Consider the following 16,966-nt stretch of genomic DNA (forward strand, 5'->3'; position numbering starts at 1 on the left):
CTACTTATAGGTACAATTCATGACAAGCAGCTTGGATATCTCACTCTCAAAGGGCAATGCTTTCAATCACCACTTTCCTTTCTGGAATGAAGAAATCTCCCACACATTAAATGTGTGAAAGCCCAGGCTGTGACAAACAGCACACATAATGCCTATATTTGTACAATATATTTATGTGGCAGGGATACTACTACTAATAGACTTGGATTCATTTAGTGCTGCTTCATTAACAACGTGTGCCATCAGAGTAAGTGTATTTAATTAGCATATTTAGGTGTTCCGTTAAAAAAAGTAATTGCATACATTTTTAATGTGTTAATTGTGCATGTTAATGGCAATTAATCAGCAGCTGATACATTTAACAAAATTTTTGTATTGTTGCAGGGCTATGCCACAGATGTATGCGTTCCTATTTCAAAACTTCCACAGATTGTCATGGAAACAAAAAAAGATCTAGAAAAGCATGCGCTTACAGGTATGTGTGAACATGGTATGGTTAATATGGGTAATTTTGAAGATTACATTTGTTAATGCATTCATGCGTCTTTTTCATCATGGAATGGTTTGTCCAACATGTACTACTAAACTTCAAAAAATTAATTTAATAGCTCAGGTTGGAATTTCCACCCGTTTAGAGTGTCCTGTCAGTCATGGGAATGGCAACACCTGTTTTGTGATATAGAGAGTCAACAGTGAAATGCAGATCCCGGAAATATGAAGCGTTGTAGATACACAGTAAATTGAAGATTTAGTGGATAGCAGAGATATGCAAATTTGTTATGGGTTGCCTATGCAAAGTTATTTTGACGATATGTTGACATTCATTGACAGGTAATATAAATGATACAGACATCAGAAGACAAGAATATGTCATTTCAAATGTGCCTAAAAACCTTTATAATAATACTAGCTGTGATACCCATCTAAGACCAGTTGAAATCTAAGTAATCAATGTAGATAAACCTCAGCAGTAAGATTTACAGTGCACCATCCATGGAATGCATTTTATTACTACAAATATTTGTAGTGAACCATCTGTTGGAATCAGAGAAGCATAGCAACCAAACAGACTTACAGATACATAGACACTTATCCTTTTATTAAAGTGGATAAATAAATTCATGTTGGTGATTATATTTATAAAGTGTTACCTGGTAAGATTAACCAAAAACTGAAGGTTTTAGCATTAATTTAAGACGCATTTGCCCAAATCTGAATTTTACCCAGTATTCATTTTCCTAACTAGACTTTATGTATCATACGTAAGATGTAAGCAGGTATCCCAGACTGAGACGTGCTCAGTTGAAATTTGGGAAAAATACTGATGATATTTTAGGTCTCCCAGGTCATGTGGTAGAGAATTGTCCTGTAGGAATATTGTACTTGGCAGACCTGTAATGAATAGCTGAATGATGAATCTGTTTAATGTATTGTTGTGCACCAGAATGTTCCCAAATTAAACAGTCAATGTGATTTTCTATTGTATAGTGGATTACGAAATGCTATGAAAGGGGCAGGAGGACTCATTTGTTGAAGATGGCTCAAATATGCTAAACAAATGACAAAATACTCAAGTATACTTAAGTATAAATTACTCGGGTAAATACTCAAAATAGTCATTAGTCCTGGTAAACTGATTAACAGTAAACACGTTAATTCACATTGTGTTCAGCTCAGGCTTGCCCAGCAGTACACAATTGGCACTACATCTCAGCAGATAATGGAATGCACTGAGACTTTTGACGGTGTTGATTTCCTGATTCTCAGTCTTCCTGCAACCATCATTGCCAGCACCATCTTAATTTCATATCCATATTGTCAAAGTGTTCTCAAAAATAAAAGTATTACAAAGACTTGTGCATTAAGAAAACAATATGTTATACCTCTGCAGTACAAGTACTGTTGCTTAACTTGTTTAAGTAAAGTTTATTTCCATTCAGATTTTTACCATAAATTTACATTTTACTTGATCTAGTCTCCATCCTGTTTGTGAACATTAAAAAAAAATAAAATCTGTCACCTGCATTAGTAAAAAGTGTACCTACTAATTTATGGTATTACATACTGTACATATTATTCATTGCAAATAACAGAAGCACAAACCTTTATTTATATAATATACTATACTGTACACAATGGTGTATTTCGGAACAAATGGTATGCTCAACTCCTGAAAGTATACCATATCTATACTATTACATGGTTTAAAGGAGACAAAACTTCACACCATTTTAAACAAATATTGGAATTGTATAGTAATATACAGAGTAAATAATAGTAATATTTAAAAGCACTTACTATAGCATTTATACTACTTTATCAACAATAGTTGCGTATTTTAGGGTCCTGTTCATATTTCACATTAAGTATAATAAGTATAACATAAACCTTTGTGTATATGATAGAACCCTAACTTTGTCTTTCTATATGTCAACAGGTCCAATAGCTGGTCATGTAGGAGATGGGAATTTCCACTGTCTTATGGTCTTTAATTCTGCAGACCTTGAGGAAGTGCAACAAGTTCACGAATTTACAAAGCGCTTGGCTAGGTAGTTTACATTTTTATCTGTCTTGTTTTCTCCTGTAGTTTGGAAAAGACCACATCTAGAACAATATAACATTGATTTGTTTGACAGTTGTTTTGATAAAACATTTAGCACACATAGTCTATAACAGAACGTGGCCAACTTATTTTGGCAAATAGGTGCTCCTTTAGAATTGCTGAATCAACACACACATTGCACTATATATATCTGCTCAGGGTCTAAATTTACTCGCTGTAACTGAGCGTTCCAGGGGAAAAGTACCATGCAACTAAAGGAAAAATTAATTCAAGTCCATTCAGTTCAGTTTACTGTCATTATAGTTTACAGTACAATAAAAAAAATATGCAACATGCTGTTGTGCAGCAGCAATATTACATGGGATAATTGCACATGCAATACAACAAACTGAACAGGTAACAAATTTTTGCCATGTGTATGTACAATCATAAGAACAAATATTTTACATACATACTGTATTTTGCATACTATGGAAACATTATTCAAACATTTACTCAATTATATTGACTTTTACATTGCAGTAAATGTATTTGTAGTTCATTTTAATTTCATCAGCAGTTTAGGCAAAAATTGAGATTGAAGCAAGACAATGTCTATACACCAATGCTAAGGGTTTTTATTTTGTTATTCTAAGTGTATTTATTTACATTTATTTTATTTCCAAATTCCAGTCAAGCAGAAATTCCCTTGACAGAAGTTAGAGAGTTGGCATTTAGTATCTATAGAGATGATGCTTTTAAATAAGATGTAGTATAAGATAATCTGAAATTTTTATATTTTCATATACTGCCCAAATTCTAATTATTTGGATTTTTTTAAAATGACTACAATATGATCTCATTTTTCTTGTGAGTGTTTAATAGCATTTCAAAAAGTAATTAGATGTTTAATATACCTGACCAGTCTAATGTTGTGTTTTAAATTGGCATATTTTTTGCAGTTTTTGGTTAACAGGCCTCTGATGCTGCTTTTGCATTTTTCTGCGGTAAATCATTTCAAGGAATGAGAAGCTATGGTAAATCTTCCTCAGTGTAGTTAGAGGGCAGTATGTTAATGGTGGCTAGTAGGCCTTTAGAGTGGCAAAGTAGTAATTCATGGTGTCCATATTATAGACAGCATTAGAAAATGAGCATTGTAATAGTTTTCTTAAATTATAAATTCTTCTTGTGCACACCTCGTAATTGAAGTATGTCTGGGAACATGGTAGATACTAAAATAAAAAAATTGTGATGTTATCTTTTTCCTAGAAAAATTCAATCACTTACCAGCATGAATGATTTATTCATTGCTTTGTTTTGTTTTGTTATTACTGTTCATATACTGCACAAGTATGGACAGCTTTTAGGTGTACCTCCCTGTAATACCAATACTTTATAACTAATGTTTTTTTTCACTTTAAAGCATGTTGGATTGTGTGCAGTTATCTTTTAATATTTTGAGGTGATGTTGTATAAAACTTTCGTGGTGTGGTGGGTGCGGCAATGCTCTAAACCACTGCTTGCTCCCCAACCTGACCTGTTGTATAAAACGATCACAGATCTGAAAACTATGTACTATATGTAGTTTACTTTCATTTCTTAGTTATTAAATTAATCTGAAAATGTAACTTCAACAACAAACATTTGCCTAGGTAGACTAGTTTGTTTAGACCAGATGTCTTCCTTTCCTGATCACCCAAAACATAGAACATTTAGTCAGATATCATGGTATAATTTACAAAGACTACAGAATTGAGAAGATACTGCTATAAATCAAACAGTGTGGGTAGTTATTAAAGGACTAGGAATGTATGGTAACTTACATTTTTATTTTGCAGTATTTTATTCTTCAGATACCATTGTATGAGGATGTACACTATTTTTGTATTTTACTAAAACTGGAACTTTTTATTTTCCTAATTTCAGACGAGCACTGGCATTAGATGGAACTTGCACAGGAGAGCATGGTGTGGGGCTTGGTAAAAAGCAACTGCTGCATGAAGAAGTAGGCCATACAGGATTAAAAGTAATGGAAAAAATTAAGACTGTTCTGGATCCTCAAAACCTGATGAATCCTGGAAAAATTATTTAATTATTGCCAACTTTAATTTGAAGTTAATAATATATAAAGTGTATCTTGGACAATAGTTTTTCTTCATGTTTCTGAGTCATATTCTGCTTTGGTCAATGCTTCTCTAGACCTCTCAATTAAGGCAATATATTTATGGTGATTTTTGTGTGTATGTGCTCCAAGGTTATTATAGTTTTGCCTTTTTATATTAGTTTTTATTTCTATATTTTTTCTGACCTTACTTGGAAATTCAGTTTAGTTTTAGTTTTCCTTCATCATGTATTTTTAGTTTTAGTTTAGTTTTTATTTCCCAAAGACATTTCTATTTTATTTTTATATATATTAGTTTCAGTTTTAGTTTTAGTAATTATCGCATGGACCACCTAGTTTTGTGTCACAATCAGACAGAACTGTACACTTAACAAATTTGGATATGAGTTTAATGTTAGTGGAAGCTTACTATACTGCCTGATTTACTATCTGGTTTTGTTTTTGTCTGATAAAAACAAGCATAATCAAAACTAGACACTGAATATGAACGATTTTACACAATTTTATAATTTTTTAAATATTTTTTCTTGAAAATCACAGGGGCTTGGGAAGAACAGGGCTCTTAGACTTGAATCAGTGTGCAGACCCCACTTAGCTGTATTGGGGGAAACAAAGAACAACAAGCATGCAGTGTCAAGGTTAGGGGTAGTGAGTCTTGAATAGCCCACCATAAAGGACAGTAAACCCATAATGAGCATGGCAAGAACAGGTAATAAGAGTATGGACAGGCACAAAACAACAGAGACAGCGTCTGAGATTAAGAACAACATATACATTATCTAAACCTGTTTATCCAGACTAGGATTGCAGGAAACCTGGAGCCTACTGCAGCAGGTTTGGATGCAAGGCAGGAAAAATCCATGGTATGCAATATGTATGATATGGCTGATGTTAAAAACAAAAAAGAATTTGATATTTCAACTATCTATTTTGAGAGAGAGAGAAAAACATTGAAAAAAAGGAGACAAATATATTGTATATATTTATAATTCTGCTAATGAATTACTTTCACAATATCAGGTATTTTGAGTTGTGAATATGAACTAAAATGATAAATTAATAAATATGGAATAAATACAAAAACCCATTAGTAGTTTTTCATCACTTGTCAGGCTCTACCTATGTTTGCATCGCTTCATTGTTAAACGATGTTTTTAAAGCAAAAGTGATTGGCCAGTAACAATATGCTGATTTGTATGATGACCTAGTCAGTATCTCGATTAGTGGCATTTTATTTTCAAAAACCGGGAGTAGTCTCCCCTCAACTTTCTTGTATACCCAGATATAGGACAGATATTTGAAGAGTAAACCGCAAGACAATGATTATATTTTTATATTATGTACATTAAGGAACCATCAACAACAAATCAAATTAATATATTGAACAACTATTATAAAAGTAAAGTTGAATAAATCGGACTCTGCAGCATATATAAAAAAATAAAAAACATCGAGCATTTGTTCAGGTAAAGTACCACTTCCGGGTGATGGATTTGGCCCAAAAGTTAATACAGATCTGCAATTATGGTGTAACAACCACATGCCGAACTTCATCCATCTATCTAGTTGCGTTTTTGAGTTATCGTGTATACACACAGACACACACACACACACACACACACTTCCAAAAAACAGTATTGTTGGACACTGGTTAGTCTATAACGTTAAGATTCATCAAAATATCGAGGTCGAATTTTTTCATGATTACTATACCTTCTCTATACTTCGTATATGAGAAAGTAAAAACGATTTCTTCTGTGCGAAGTGGCAGGTGAATTGCTGTCAACAAAAAGCAGACACCTGAGAAATAAACTGAAACGTTACTCACTCGTGATTTTTCTATCCAAATGGTAAACATTTTGTTGACGAGCACATTCTGATTTCAGCCATTTGAATTAATACCTTGATATGCAACAAGCACAAAGAAAGGCAGCACACAAATCGCCTTCTATTTCTCACGCTTTACGCACCCGCACTCAGCTCGCTCTGTCACCGCAAATGCTGTGTGTACAGCCGCCGTTCACTGGATGAATATGTGCGGGCGGCTCATGGTGGATGACTCTGTTTTAGAGTTAGAACTTACAAGGTTTAAAGACTAATGGTAAGAATATTCATTCAAAATGAAAACTAAAAATATTTTAGTAAATTATTATTTTATTTTAGTTAGTCTTTCCAGCTACTTTAATAGTTTCGTTTACTTTTAGTTTTTGATTTCAGTTTTGTTAATTATTTTATTTGTTTATGAAAATGTTTTTTTAATAATAGTTTCAGTTTTGATTTTAGTTTTTGTTAACTATAATAACCTTGATGTGCACACTATAGCAGTATTTCTCAAACTCAGTCCTGGGTACCCCCTGTGTCTATATTTTTTTGTTTCAGCCAGTTACTCTCCTGTTGATCTTATTTACTTAGCTAGCCTTTTGTTCTACATTCAGATAAACAGTTTTTAAAATTTGTAAGACATTTAGAAATATTTGTATTTTTGCTATAGCTTTAAATGCTTAACTCTGTTTCTTTTTTAATATATTAATATGTAAGACAATTAATTTGGAACAGAGCAGACGCCTGGGAAAACAAACTGAATGCCAATAGGCAGCAACTACTTTACTGTCGGACCTACTAACATGTTCATTAGTAAATAATGAAGTAAATAACCAGAACACCTGAAAGATGATTAAAATCTTAAATAACAAGTTTTTTAAAAAAAGCATACACACAAAATTATCCCCATGTAATGTGTGTAAAATGCTAAGTGCATTCTAATAAAAATTTACCAAACTTAGTTTTGCAGTTTCAACAGTGAGCCCAAAACATGGAATCTGTGAAATAACAGTCTGTTTAATTAGGTTCGGAATCTAAAACAGGAGTTGGTTTGAAAAACATCTGCATCCACATGGGTTCCCATGGACTACATTTGAGAAACATTGTACCAAAGTAATATGTTGAAGTTGTTTAGAAATCATCAGTTATTGATAGAGGCAAAAAAATAACAATACAGTAAACTTTAAGTGCAACATTTCAGAAAACTGAGGTAAATTCTGTATAATTGTCAGTACTGCATGTTGGTACTTAGTATTAGCACAACTATTTGATTTTACTGCTCATACAGTATTAATATTTGTAATCTGATTGCCAAATATTTGCTGCTTTAAGAGTCACTCATAATTTAATAAGTTAATACCAGAATGATAAAAATTAAATGAAAATTATATTAATGAAGACAAATTTATTTACAAATTAAACATCAAGGAAAAAGGAAAAACTTGCTGAAAGAAGGAAGTAGCAGTAGTATTACTGTCTAATGTATAGAATACAAGTACATTAATACTTGTGATTCTGTGTAAGCTGCTTTGAAATTCATTTTTTTATTTAGGAACACCACCATTTATGTTATATAATGTAAATATTTTATTTATGTGAAAATGTTCACAGTAATAAAGAACTCTCCACCTATTTTTTATTCTTTTGTGGTTTAATAAGTAAAGTATATCGTATACTTTGAAATTCTTTAAAACATTAAAGTTTATTTTCTCTCCAAGTTACAGGTGAGTGATTGTGACACAAAATATAAAATTAAAACTGCTTCTTTTCGTGACCATCCTTGAATCTGTAATGTCATTTTAAAATTATTTATTTTATGATCTGTTTTGCTTTTGTTCTGTAAATTGATGTTTCTGTTATAATGCATAGCTAAATATGGAGCCCTGTGAATGATTTCCTTTGCTTAAATTTCAGATTGAGATGGAGACATTTGGCAGCAAGCTGGTCAATCTGTGCTTTCAAAAATATATATATATATATATATATATATATATATATATATATATATATATATATATATATTTGATTGGTGGTATATGTACCTTGATCGGTGATAGGTAAAAAGGTTGATCACAAAAAATGATATTTTCAGCCCCTGCTTCTCTAAGCTTTACAGTAATTTAGTTGGAGTGCTCCTTTACGCAAGGCTTTACAGTAGTTGAGCAAGCGTGTGTCTTTTTCTTTTTCTTTTTCTTTTACAGCCTTTATGTTGAAGAAGGTGGAATAATAAACTGAAAAAAAATTGGAGAAGTCATCCTGTGCAACTAGACAAATGGTAAGTGTTGTGATCTCACTGTTACAATGTAATAAATATTCAGGCAGCTAAACTCCTCCCTTCATCAATATAATGACTTGGAGACTGGCTTGAGAGTGGGTGTACAAATTTTCAGTTTATTAACAAAGAGCAGGTGTGAAACTACAAGTAAAGAAACATAATATTCAGCACACAAATAACAAAATAGTTTGGTAACAGCTTCTGTACATTACCCAGTGAATTTTAAACCCCACAAACAAACAGCAACTGAAAGCCGCTGCAGTAAAGGCCTGGCAGAGCATTAAAAAAGTCATTAAAAAAGCATCTGGTGATGTCCATGAGTTCAAGACTTTAGGTTATCATTGCCAGCAAAGGGTTTTCAACCAAGTATTAGAAATGAACATTTTATTTCCAGTTATTTAACTTGTCCAATTACTTTTGAGCTCCTGAAATGAAGGGATTGTGTTAAAAAAATGCTTTAGTTGCCTGACATTTTTATGCAATCTTTTTGTTCACCCCATTGAATTAAAGCTAAAAGTCTGCACTTCAACTGCATCTGAGTTGTTTCTTTTAAAATTCATTGTGGTAATGTACAGAACCAAAATTAGAAAAAAGTTGTCTGTCCAAATATTTATGAACCTAACTGTATATAAACTTACCGGCTATGCTACCATAAGCTTAAACAAGAGGTATGAACTTCACTGCATGTTTTTGTGGCAGATAACACCCCACTGTAAGGTGGCTCAGGAAGGACAAATATCATGAAGTAAGCATATTTGAACATAACAGTTTACAAAAATTTAAATGATTAATACTTAAGCGTTTTGTCCATCTTAACAAATGTGACAGTAAGAAAAGCTACTTTAATTAATTCAGACCTTTTTATTTTGTCCTTTAAATTAAAACAGTGTAATAAAAAGACAAAACGTTCATAAAGATTTGGGGTTTTTAGCCCCGTATACTGTAACACAAACAGGGTCAGTAGTTTCCAAAAACTCAAAAGACTCAGAAGGATAGGTAGACAGAAATTTTATGGGGTCGGACTGGAATTTAAACTGTGGGATGCTGAGAAAACCGTGGTGCTGGATGGGTGGCTGACGTCATCAAACGGGGACCAGAGGGAAGAAAGGAACCCGGAAGTGCTGTGACTCTTTGGATCATCCAGCCGGTATTACGGTGGCGGTGCCTTGTTCTTTCTGAGGAAATAAGAAGAGAGCGGTTAGTACGCTGCTGTTGTCCCCTGGCACGACTTGTCGCGGTGCGTGTCAGGTCCTTAAACTGCACCCCATGCGCTCGTGCGTGACATGACCCCCCCTTCAGCCCAGACCCATCGGGTCGGTCGGCCCAAGCCGAGAGGTCATGAACCTGTGAGAGTGCATCAGCATTGGCTTGGAGGTTACCTCGACGATAAGTGATGGTGAACTTTTATGGCTACAGGTCCAAAAACCACCTGGTAACTCGAGGATTTGAGTCCCTGTGAAGGGCCATCCACTGGAGGGCGGCGTGGTCTATCACCAGGGTGAACTCCCGGCCCAGCAGGTAGTACTGCAGGTGAGTTACCACCCACTTATTGGCCAAGGCTTCCCATTCCACCACTGCATATCTTGTCTCCCGGTCCAACAGTTTCCGGCTCAGGTAAATTATGGGGTGTTCAACACCGACGCTTTGGCACCAAGACTTGTGTCCGAAGCATCGGTCTGGAGAAATTAGGTGTTCTTAAAACAGGTGCCATTTTGAGGGCCATTTTTAAGTTCCGTCAATTTGTTACCTACCACATGCAAAGGGGCCCTTTTCTTTGTCAAATCTGTTAAGGGGGCAGCCCTCTCAGAAAACTGAGGTACAAACTGGCGGTAGTAGCTCGCTAACTCTAAGAAGGCTTGCACCTGTTTTTTGACAATCGGACAGGGCCATTCCGGGATGTCTTTTATTTTGGAGCACTGTGGTTTCACCAACCCCCCTCCTACCAGGTAGCCCAAATATTTGGCTTTGTTTAACCCGAAGAAGCATTTCTGGGGTTTGATGCGCAGCCTGGCTTTCTCTAGTGTCAGGAGGACAGCGTACACCTGTAATACATGTTCCTCCCAGGTGCCGGAAAAGATGACCACGTCATCGAGGTAGGCAGCACAATAGGACTGGTGGGGCTGTAACACTCTGTCTACCAGACATTGGAAAGTTGCTGCGAAAGTTGCTGGTGCCTTGTGTAGCCCAAATGGGTGTACCTTGTACTGCTAGTGTCCACTAGGGGTGCTAAATGCCATTTTCTCTCTAGCGGATACTGTTTAGAGAATTTGCCAGTAACCCTTTGTCATGTCAAGAGTAGTCAAATAAAGGGCCGTTCCCAACCACTCAAGGAGCTTATCGACTCTGGGCATGGCATAGGCATCAAATTTGGAGACCTGATTAAGACGTCTGGAGTTGTTACAGAATCTCCAAGAGCCATCTGGCTTAGACACAAGGACGATAGGACTGGACCAGGGGCTATGGCTTTCCTCAATAATGTCCATGTCCAACATCCGTTGAACCTCTAGCTCCACCTCAGCATGTTTCGCCTCCAGGAGGCGATAGGATCGTTCCCTTTGCGACCACCCACGGGTCTGACATGATGTCGTGCTGAATCAGCGAGGTCCGGCCTGTTGCTCCACTGACCACCTCCGGGACAGACTGGGTCACACTTTTAAACTCCCGTCGCTGGTGGAAAGTCAGATTATGGCCGAGGTTAAGTGTGAGTTTTTCGGAGAAAAGGGCGAGGGTGGGGCTGAAAAGAGGGCGTTCATCCTTGACTTTCCACGGCTTCAATAAGTTATTGTAATGCACCCTCTCGCTCGGTCAACTGTTTGGTTGGCTTACCAAATAGTTGAAGAACTCCTTTCTCTCTTTAACCTCATATGAACCCTGCCAATGGGCCAGCAGTTTCGAGTGAGAGGTGGGCACAAGCACCAGTACACAATCTCCCAGCTGAAATTCGTGCAGGGAGGAGTTTCGATTGTAATTCCGGGCCTCCACTGCTTGAGCCCGGGACATGTGTTCTTTTAAGAGAGGCCGAATTTTATCTAATCTATCGCGTAACTGCACGGTATATTCTAAGATGGTAGTGGAGGGAAGTGCCTCCCCTTCACAACCTTCTTTTACCTCGTCCAAAATGCCCCGGGGTTGACGTACATACAGAAGCTCAAAAGGGGAAAACCCCGTGGAGGCTTGTGGCACCTCCCGGTAAGGACTAGGGGTAAAAGTTGGTCCCAGTTCCTACTGTCTGCACTGACTACCTTGTGGAGCATCTGTTTAAGTGTCTGGTTAAATCTTTCCACCAGCCCATCCATCTGTGCGTGATAGACGGATGTTTTGAGATGGTTATTACAGAGTACAGTAATTTGGCCACCTCCCTGAACGTATCCGAAAAAAAGGGCGTACCTTGGTCCGTAAGGACTTCTTTAGGTATGCCCACTCAGGGAAAAAGCCCTGATAATTCTTGTGCAATATTCTTTGTATTAGCAGCTCGCAGGGGAACCGCTTCTGGGTATCAAGTTGCATAATCTACCATGACCAGTATGTACTTATGGCCTTGTACCGAAGTTTCTAGGGGTCCTACCAGATCGACACCAATCCTCTCAAAGGGAACATCTATAAGGGGAATTGGGACTAAAGGAGCGTGGTCCCTCCTGAGTATCTGATGTAGCTGACAGACTAGGCAAGACTGATAGAAACGCCGGACCTCCTCATTGATCCCGGGCCAATAGAATCGGAGCTTTACTCTCTCCAATGTTTTCTCGGCCCCGAGATGGGCACTTAAGAGGTGGGCATGAGCTAGTTTGCAAACCTCCCGCCGGTAGGTCAGCGGAACTAACAGCAACATCCATACCTCACCTTCGTGTTCCGCAACTCGATACAACAGTCCATTTTCTAAAACAAAGTAGGGTCCCGGTGGTGTGGAATCTAGCGATGATATGTCGTCTGCGGACACAATAGCATTCCGGGCAAACTTCAGGGAATCATCTTGTTGGAATATCCAACCCCTGCATAACTTCAACTTGTTACTGATGCTTGAACATTATCCTGAAGAATTTGTTGATATTGGGTTGAATTCATCCGACCCTCAACTTTAACAAGGGCCCCAGTCTCTGAACTAGCCACACAGCCCCACAGCATGATGGAACCTGCACCAAATTTGACAGTAGGCAGCAGGTGTTTTTCTTGGAATGCGGTGTTCTTCTTCCGCTATGCAAAGCACTTTTTATTATGACCAAATAACTTAATTTTTGTTTCATCAGTCCAAAACACTTTGTTCCAAAATGAATCTGGCTTGTCTAAATAAGCATACAACAAGCGACTCTGTTTGTGGCGTGAATGCAGAAAGGGCTTCTTTCTCATCACCCTGCCATACAGATGTTGTTCTTAATGCAAATTGCGCTGAATTGTAGAACGATGTTCTTGCAGGTCTTTGGAGGTGATCTGTGGGTTGTCTGTAACCATTCTCACAATCCTGTGCATATGCCGCTCCTGTATTTTTCTTGGCCTGCCAGACCTGGGTTTAAAAGCAACTGTGCCTGTGGCATTCCATTTCCTAATTACATTCCTTACAGTTGAAACTGACAGTTTAAACCTCTGAGATAGGTTTTTGTAGCCTTCCCCTAAATCATGATACTGAACAATCTTTGTTTTCAGATCTTTTGAGAGTTTCTTTGAGGACCCCAAGCTGTCACTCTTCAGAAGAGAGTCAAAGGGAAGCACAACTTGCATTTGACCGCCTTAAATACCTTTTCACATGATTGGACATACCTGTCTATGAAGTTCAAGGCTTAATGAGCTACTCCAACCAATTTGGTGTTGCAAGTAATCAGTATTGAGCAGTTACATGCATTTAAATCAGCAAAATTACAAGGGGCAGTTTTTTACATTTGATTTAATTTCATACAACTAAATACTGCTTCAGTAAAAATCTTTGTTCAGAAAACACCCCAGTGTTCAGATGTTCCTGGGAAATGAAAGACATACTACTGTTATCTTTTTTGTTGAAAGTAGAGTAAATTATTATGCAGGCTGAGAGGGGTTGCCAAACTTTTTCATATGACTATAGGAGATTCCACCTGGCTCTCTTGACGTCATGTGGAGCCAATGGAATGGAATGGAAGTAGACCTTACCAGCTCCGGCCCCTCTGATGTCACGTCCAGGCTTGATCCAATGACTGAACCTTTAAAAGCCTGCCCTTTTTCCCTTTTCCCTCAGTCTTGTTCTGGACTCAGTTGTATGCACTTCAGTGCAGATTATTTGATAAAAACGACTTTTGCAGCCGGGATACCATATTATACGGGTGGCTGCCCCAAACCTTTATCTGTTTATGTCTCATTTCTGTGACTATATATATATATATATATATATATATATATATATATATATATATATATATATATATATATACATACAATTGCTGTTAGAGAAATGGTTAAAACTTTTTTAATTAGGCCTTTTTTTCAGATAGGTACATTACAGAAAAAAACTAAACAATATGACAGCTTGTAATTATGAGGAGCATTTTGTTTTATGCCATATGTTTTATTGGTAATTATTTTGTACATATTTTATTAGTTAAAGTATGTATTAAGGAAATTTTGTTTATTTTAGTATTTTATATTCACTAGACAATAAGCCTACAGAGTTTAATTTTGTTAAAAATTTAACATTTAAAACCCTGTGGTCTGTAGTTTAATTATAAAAATATACTTTAATGTAGGATATAAGATTTTTGTTTGTCTGGTTATGCAGGAGATTGCTGTAAAATGTTTTCTAAAGGTATAAAGAAAAATAAAATCAGAGTTGATATTGGAATCAGCCGATAGAATAACATGAAATCGGTGATCAGTATTGGCCTTAAAAAACTTGTTTGGAGCATCCCTAATTGTTATATTCTACGGTGATGCAACCTACACTTCAAAATACTTGGCTCTGCATTAACGATGCTGGTAGATTTTGTTGGTGGAAATATGTGGGAAATGTATTGCCCTGTGAGCTGGTTATAGCTTGACTCCATATAAGTCATCGTTCTTAACACATCTAAAATCAGCCAAGGGTTAACTTTCAATGACTTTAAGTTAATTATCAGTAGTGTTTAGTATTTATACATGAATTGACTATTATTTTTTTTTGTTCTGTATTTCATCTTATACAATTTCTTGTATTAGGAATTTGTTAGTTTCCACATACCCCTTGGGGTCAGAGCGCAGGGTCAGCCATTGTACAGTGCTCCTGGAGCAATTTACAGGTTAAGGGCCCAGCAGAGTAGGATCTGTTTTGGCGGATGATGGAGATTTGAACTGGCAACCTTCTGGATACCAGCACAGATCCTTAGCCTCAGAACCACCACTCCGATGAATTCCCTGCCCCCCACCTTTATTCTATTACATGCTCTACTTTTTCACTGTACACATTTGTGTTTTCTTAAATTTGATACATCTGCTAGAGATCTTTTTTTTCTGTGTGCTGTCATTTCCATTTGAGGCTCAGCTACCTATCTCCAAGATTACAATCACTTATATTGTATTTGCCTCCCTCTCGAACCACAGATCAGTCCTTAACTGATAAAAAAGCGCTATATAAATGTAATGAATTATTATTATTATTATTATTATTATTATGCATCGTCATTTTGTATTATTTGCCCCCTATTGGAATTTCATTATTAATCTTTTACATAATGACACCATCTACATGAAAACTTGATAAATGTATTTCTATTAACTCTGTAGTTCATCCTGCATTGTGTGGTTGGCCGTTAAAGCGGCAATAAGAAACTTCACAATAGTGTTTACCAGCAATCTGGCTCAGGCTACAGGGCAAAAGATTTCCAAAACTGAATTACGAAACTCATCTTTATAGAGGATGCCCTCATGTGACAGACCATGGACATGAATTATTAGTTACTCAAACAAGTTTGAAATTAAAATTTTGTATCACATACATGGACTTATACCCAACAAATAATTATTATTGATACATAAACATCGGAAGTGCAAAACGTTTGCCTTTGATTCAGCCATCAAAACCAAATCAGGGAACCGTATCAATAAATGCAGTGAATCTTATATATTTTTTTAATTTAATTACTGTTATTTCAGTAAATTTCAGCCCCTCTTCCTTTGACATTAAATGTTTTATAGAAGATTTGGTTCTCAACAAGCTCTCTGAAGAAGTCACCTCCTTGTTATATTACTCCCTTATAACGGAACTTAAGGAGATATTGGACTCTGAGTAAAAGGTGAATGCATATAGGGTAATTTTGATCTATTATCCTCTTTTTGGGGCAAATTAGTAATCTCACTTCATCAAATATTAAACTCTGCTTATTGCCTCTACTGAAATGAGCTGCTTATTTCATTTGGCTATGATCACTCTATTTTTAAAATACAGCACAAGTTCAATGTTTAAATTGCTGCCCAATTTTTTTCATCAACTCTGACAAAAAGCAGCTGATGAGGCTGTTTGCTTGGTGTTTTGAGTCTGTCATCCATAAACTAATTCACCCATACCAGACTGGTTTCATTCATTGCTGCCATGTAACAGATGACATTTGCCTCCTGCGTTTTACTGAATAGCTCATTATTCCATTAGGCAAGTGGAAATAAGGGGCTTCAGGAAGGAACAACTGGGGCAGTGTTATATGTTAAATTAGTCATTGATGCTTGGCCTTTTAAAAGTGTATCAGAATTCACAGGTGCACAGGCATCAGGTACTTGATGCCGATGCCTTGGTTTTAAGTATGTGTCACAATATTCAACTCTAAATTGGAGAGTGTGTCAAATTTGACAACCACAGTAACTTAAAGTTTTGCTGCCTTGAAGATTTCAGATTACATAACTAGGAATCATAGGTGATGAATGATTACATGATCAAGTTTCCTATTGTGGTGCAAAACTATCATGAGGTAAATATATCTGGCAGGCAATTAAAATGGAGTACTTTTTTCAATCTCCACTCTGTCATGGTACAACAAAGATTTGACTTTTCGTTAGACGTTTTTCTTTCTCTCAAGTTCCATGAGGCTGTCCTCTCTTTGTGCAGTCTAGATCACTAGATTTCATTTGTTTCTTTAGGTCACCACTGCTCTTCTCAGGTTTTTATTTTCTTTTAGATTTGATTGTGCTTCTGTCTGTTAATGGGCATGGTATGTATTCTACTTAAAACTGAGAACTCATTTTTGTTAATTTTAACACACACAGAAGTATGCTCTTGTGACTT

At 36.4% G+C, this 16,966-nt stretch overlaps 1 protein-coding gene across 2 annotated transcripts in view; it reads left to right on the forward strand.

Annotated features, from left to right (window-relative positions):
* The window catches only part of ldhd (lactate dehydrogenase D), a 72,497-nt gene extending 67,655 nt beyond the window's left edge, over positions 1–4,842 (forward strand). For both annotated transcript variants that reach the window (XM_039763820.1, XM_039763821.1), the window contains exons 9-11: positions 385–475; positions 2,438–2,549; positions 4,469–4,842. In XM_039763820.1, the coding sequence (XP_039619754.1) occupies positions 385–475; positions 2,438–2,549; positions 4,469–4,634 (369 nt within the window). In that variant the 3' untranslated portion in view covers positions 4,635–4,842. The remainder of the gene's footprint in view (positions 1–384; positions 476–2,437; positions 2,550–4,468) is intronic.
* The last annotated feature ends 12,124 nt before the right edge of the window (positions 4,843–16,966 follow it).

This window comes from Polypterus senegalus, chromosome 9 (assembly GCF_016835505.1).
Source record: "Polypterus senegalus isolate Bchr_013 chromosome 9, ASM1683550v1, whole genome shotgun sequence".
Classification (NCBI taxonomy): domain Eukaryota; kingdom Metazoa; phylum Chordata; class Cladistia; order Polypteriformes; family Polypteridae; genus Polypterus; species Polypterus senegalus.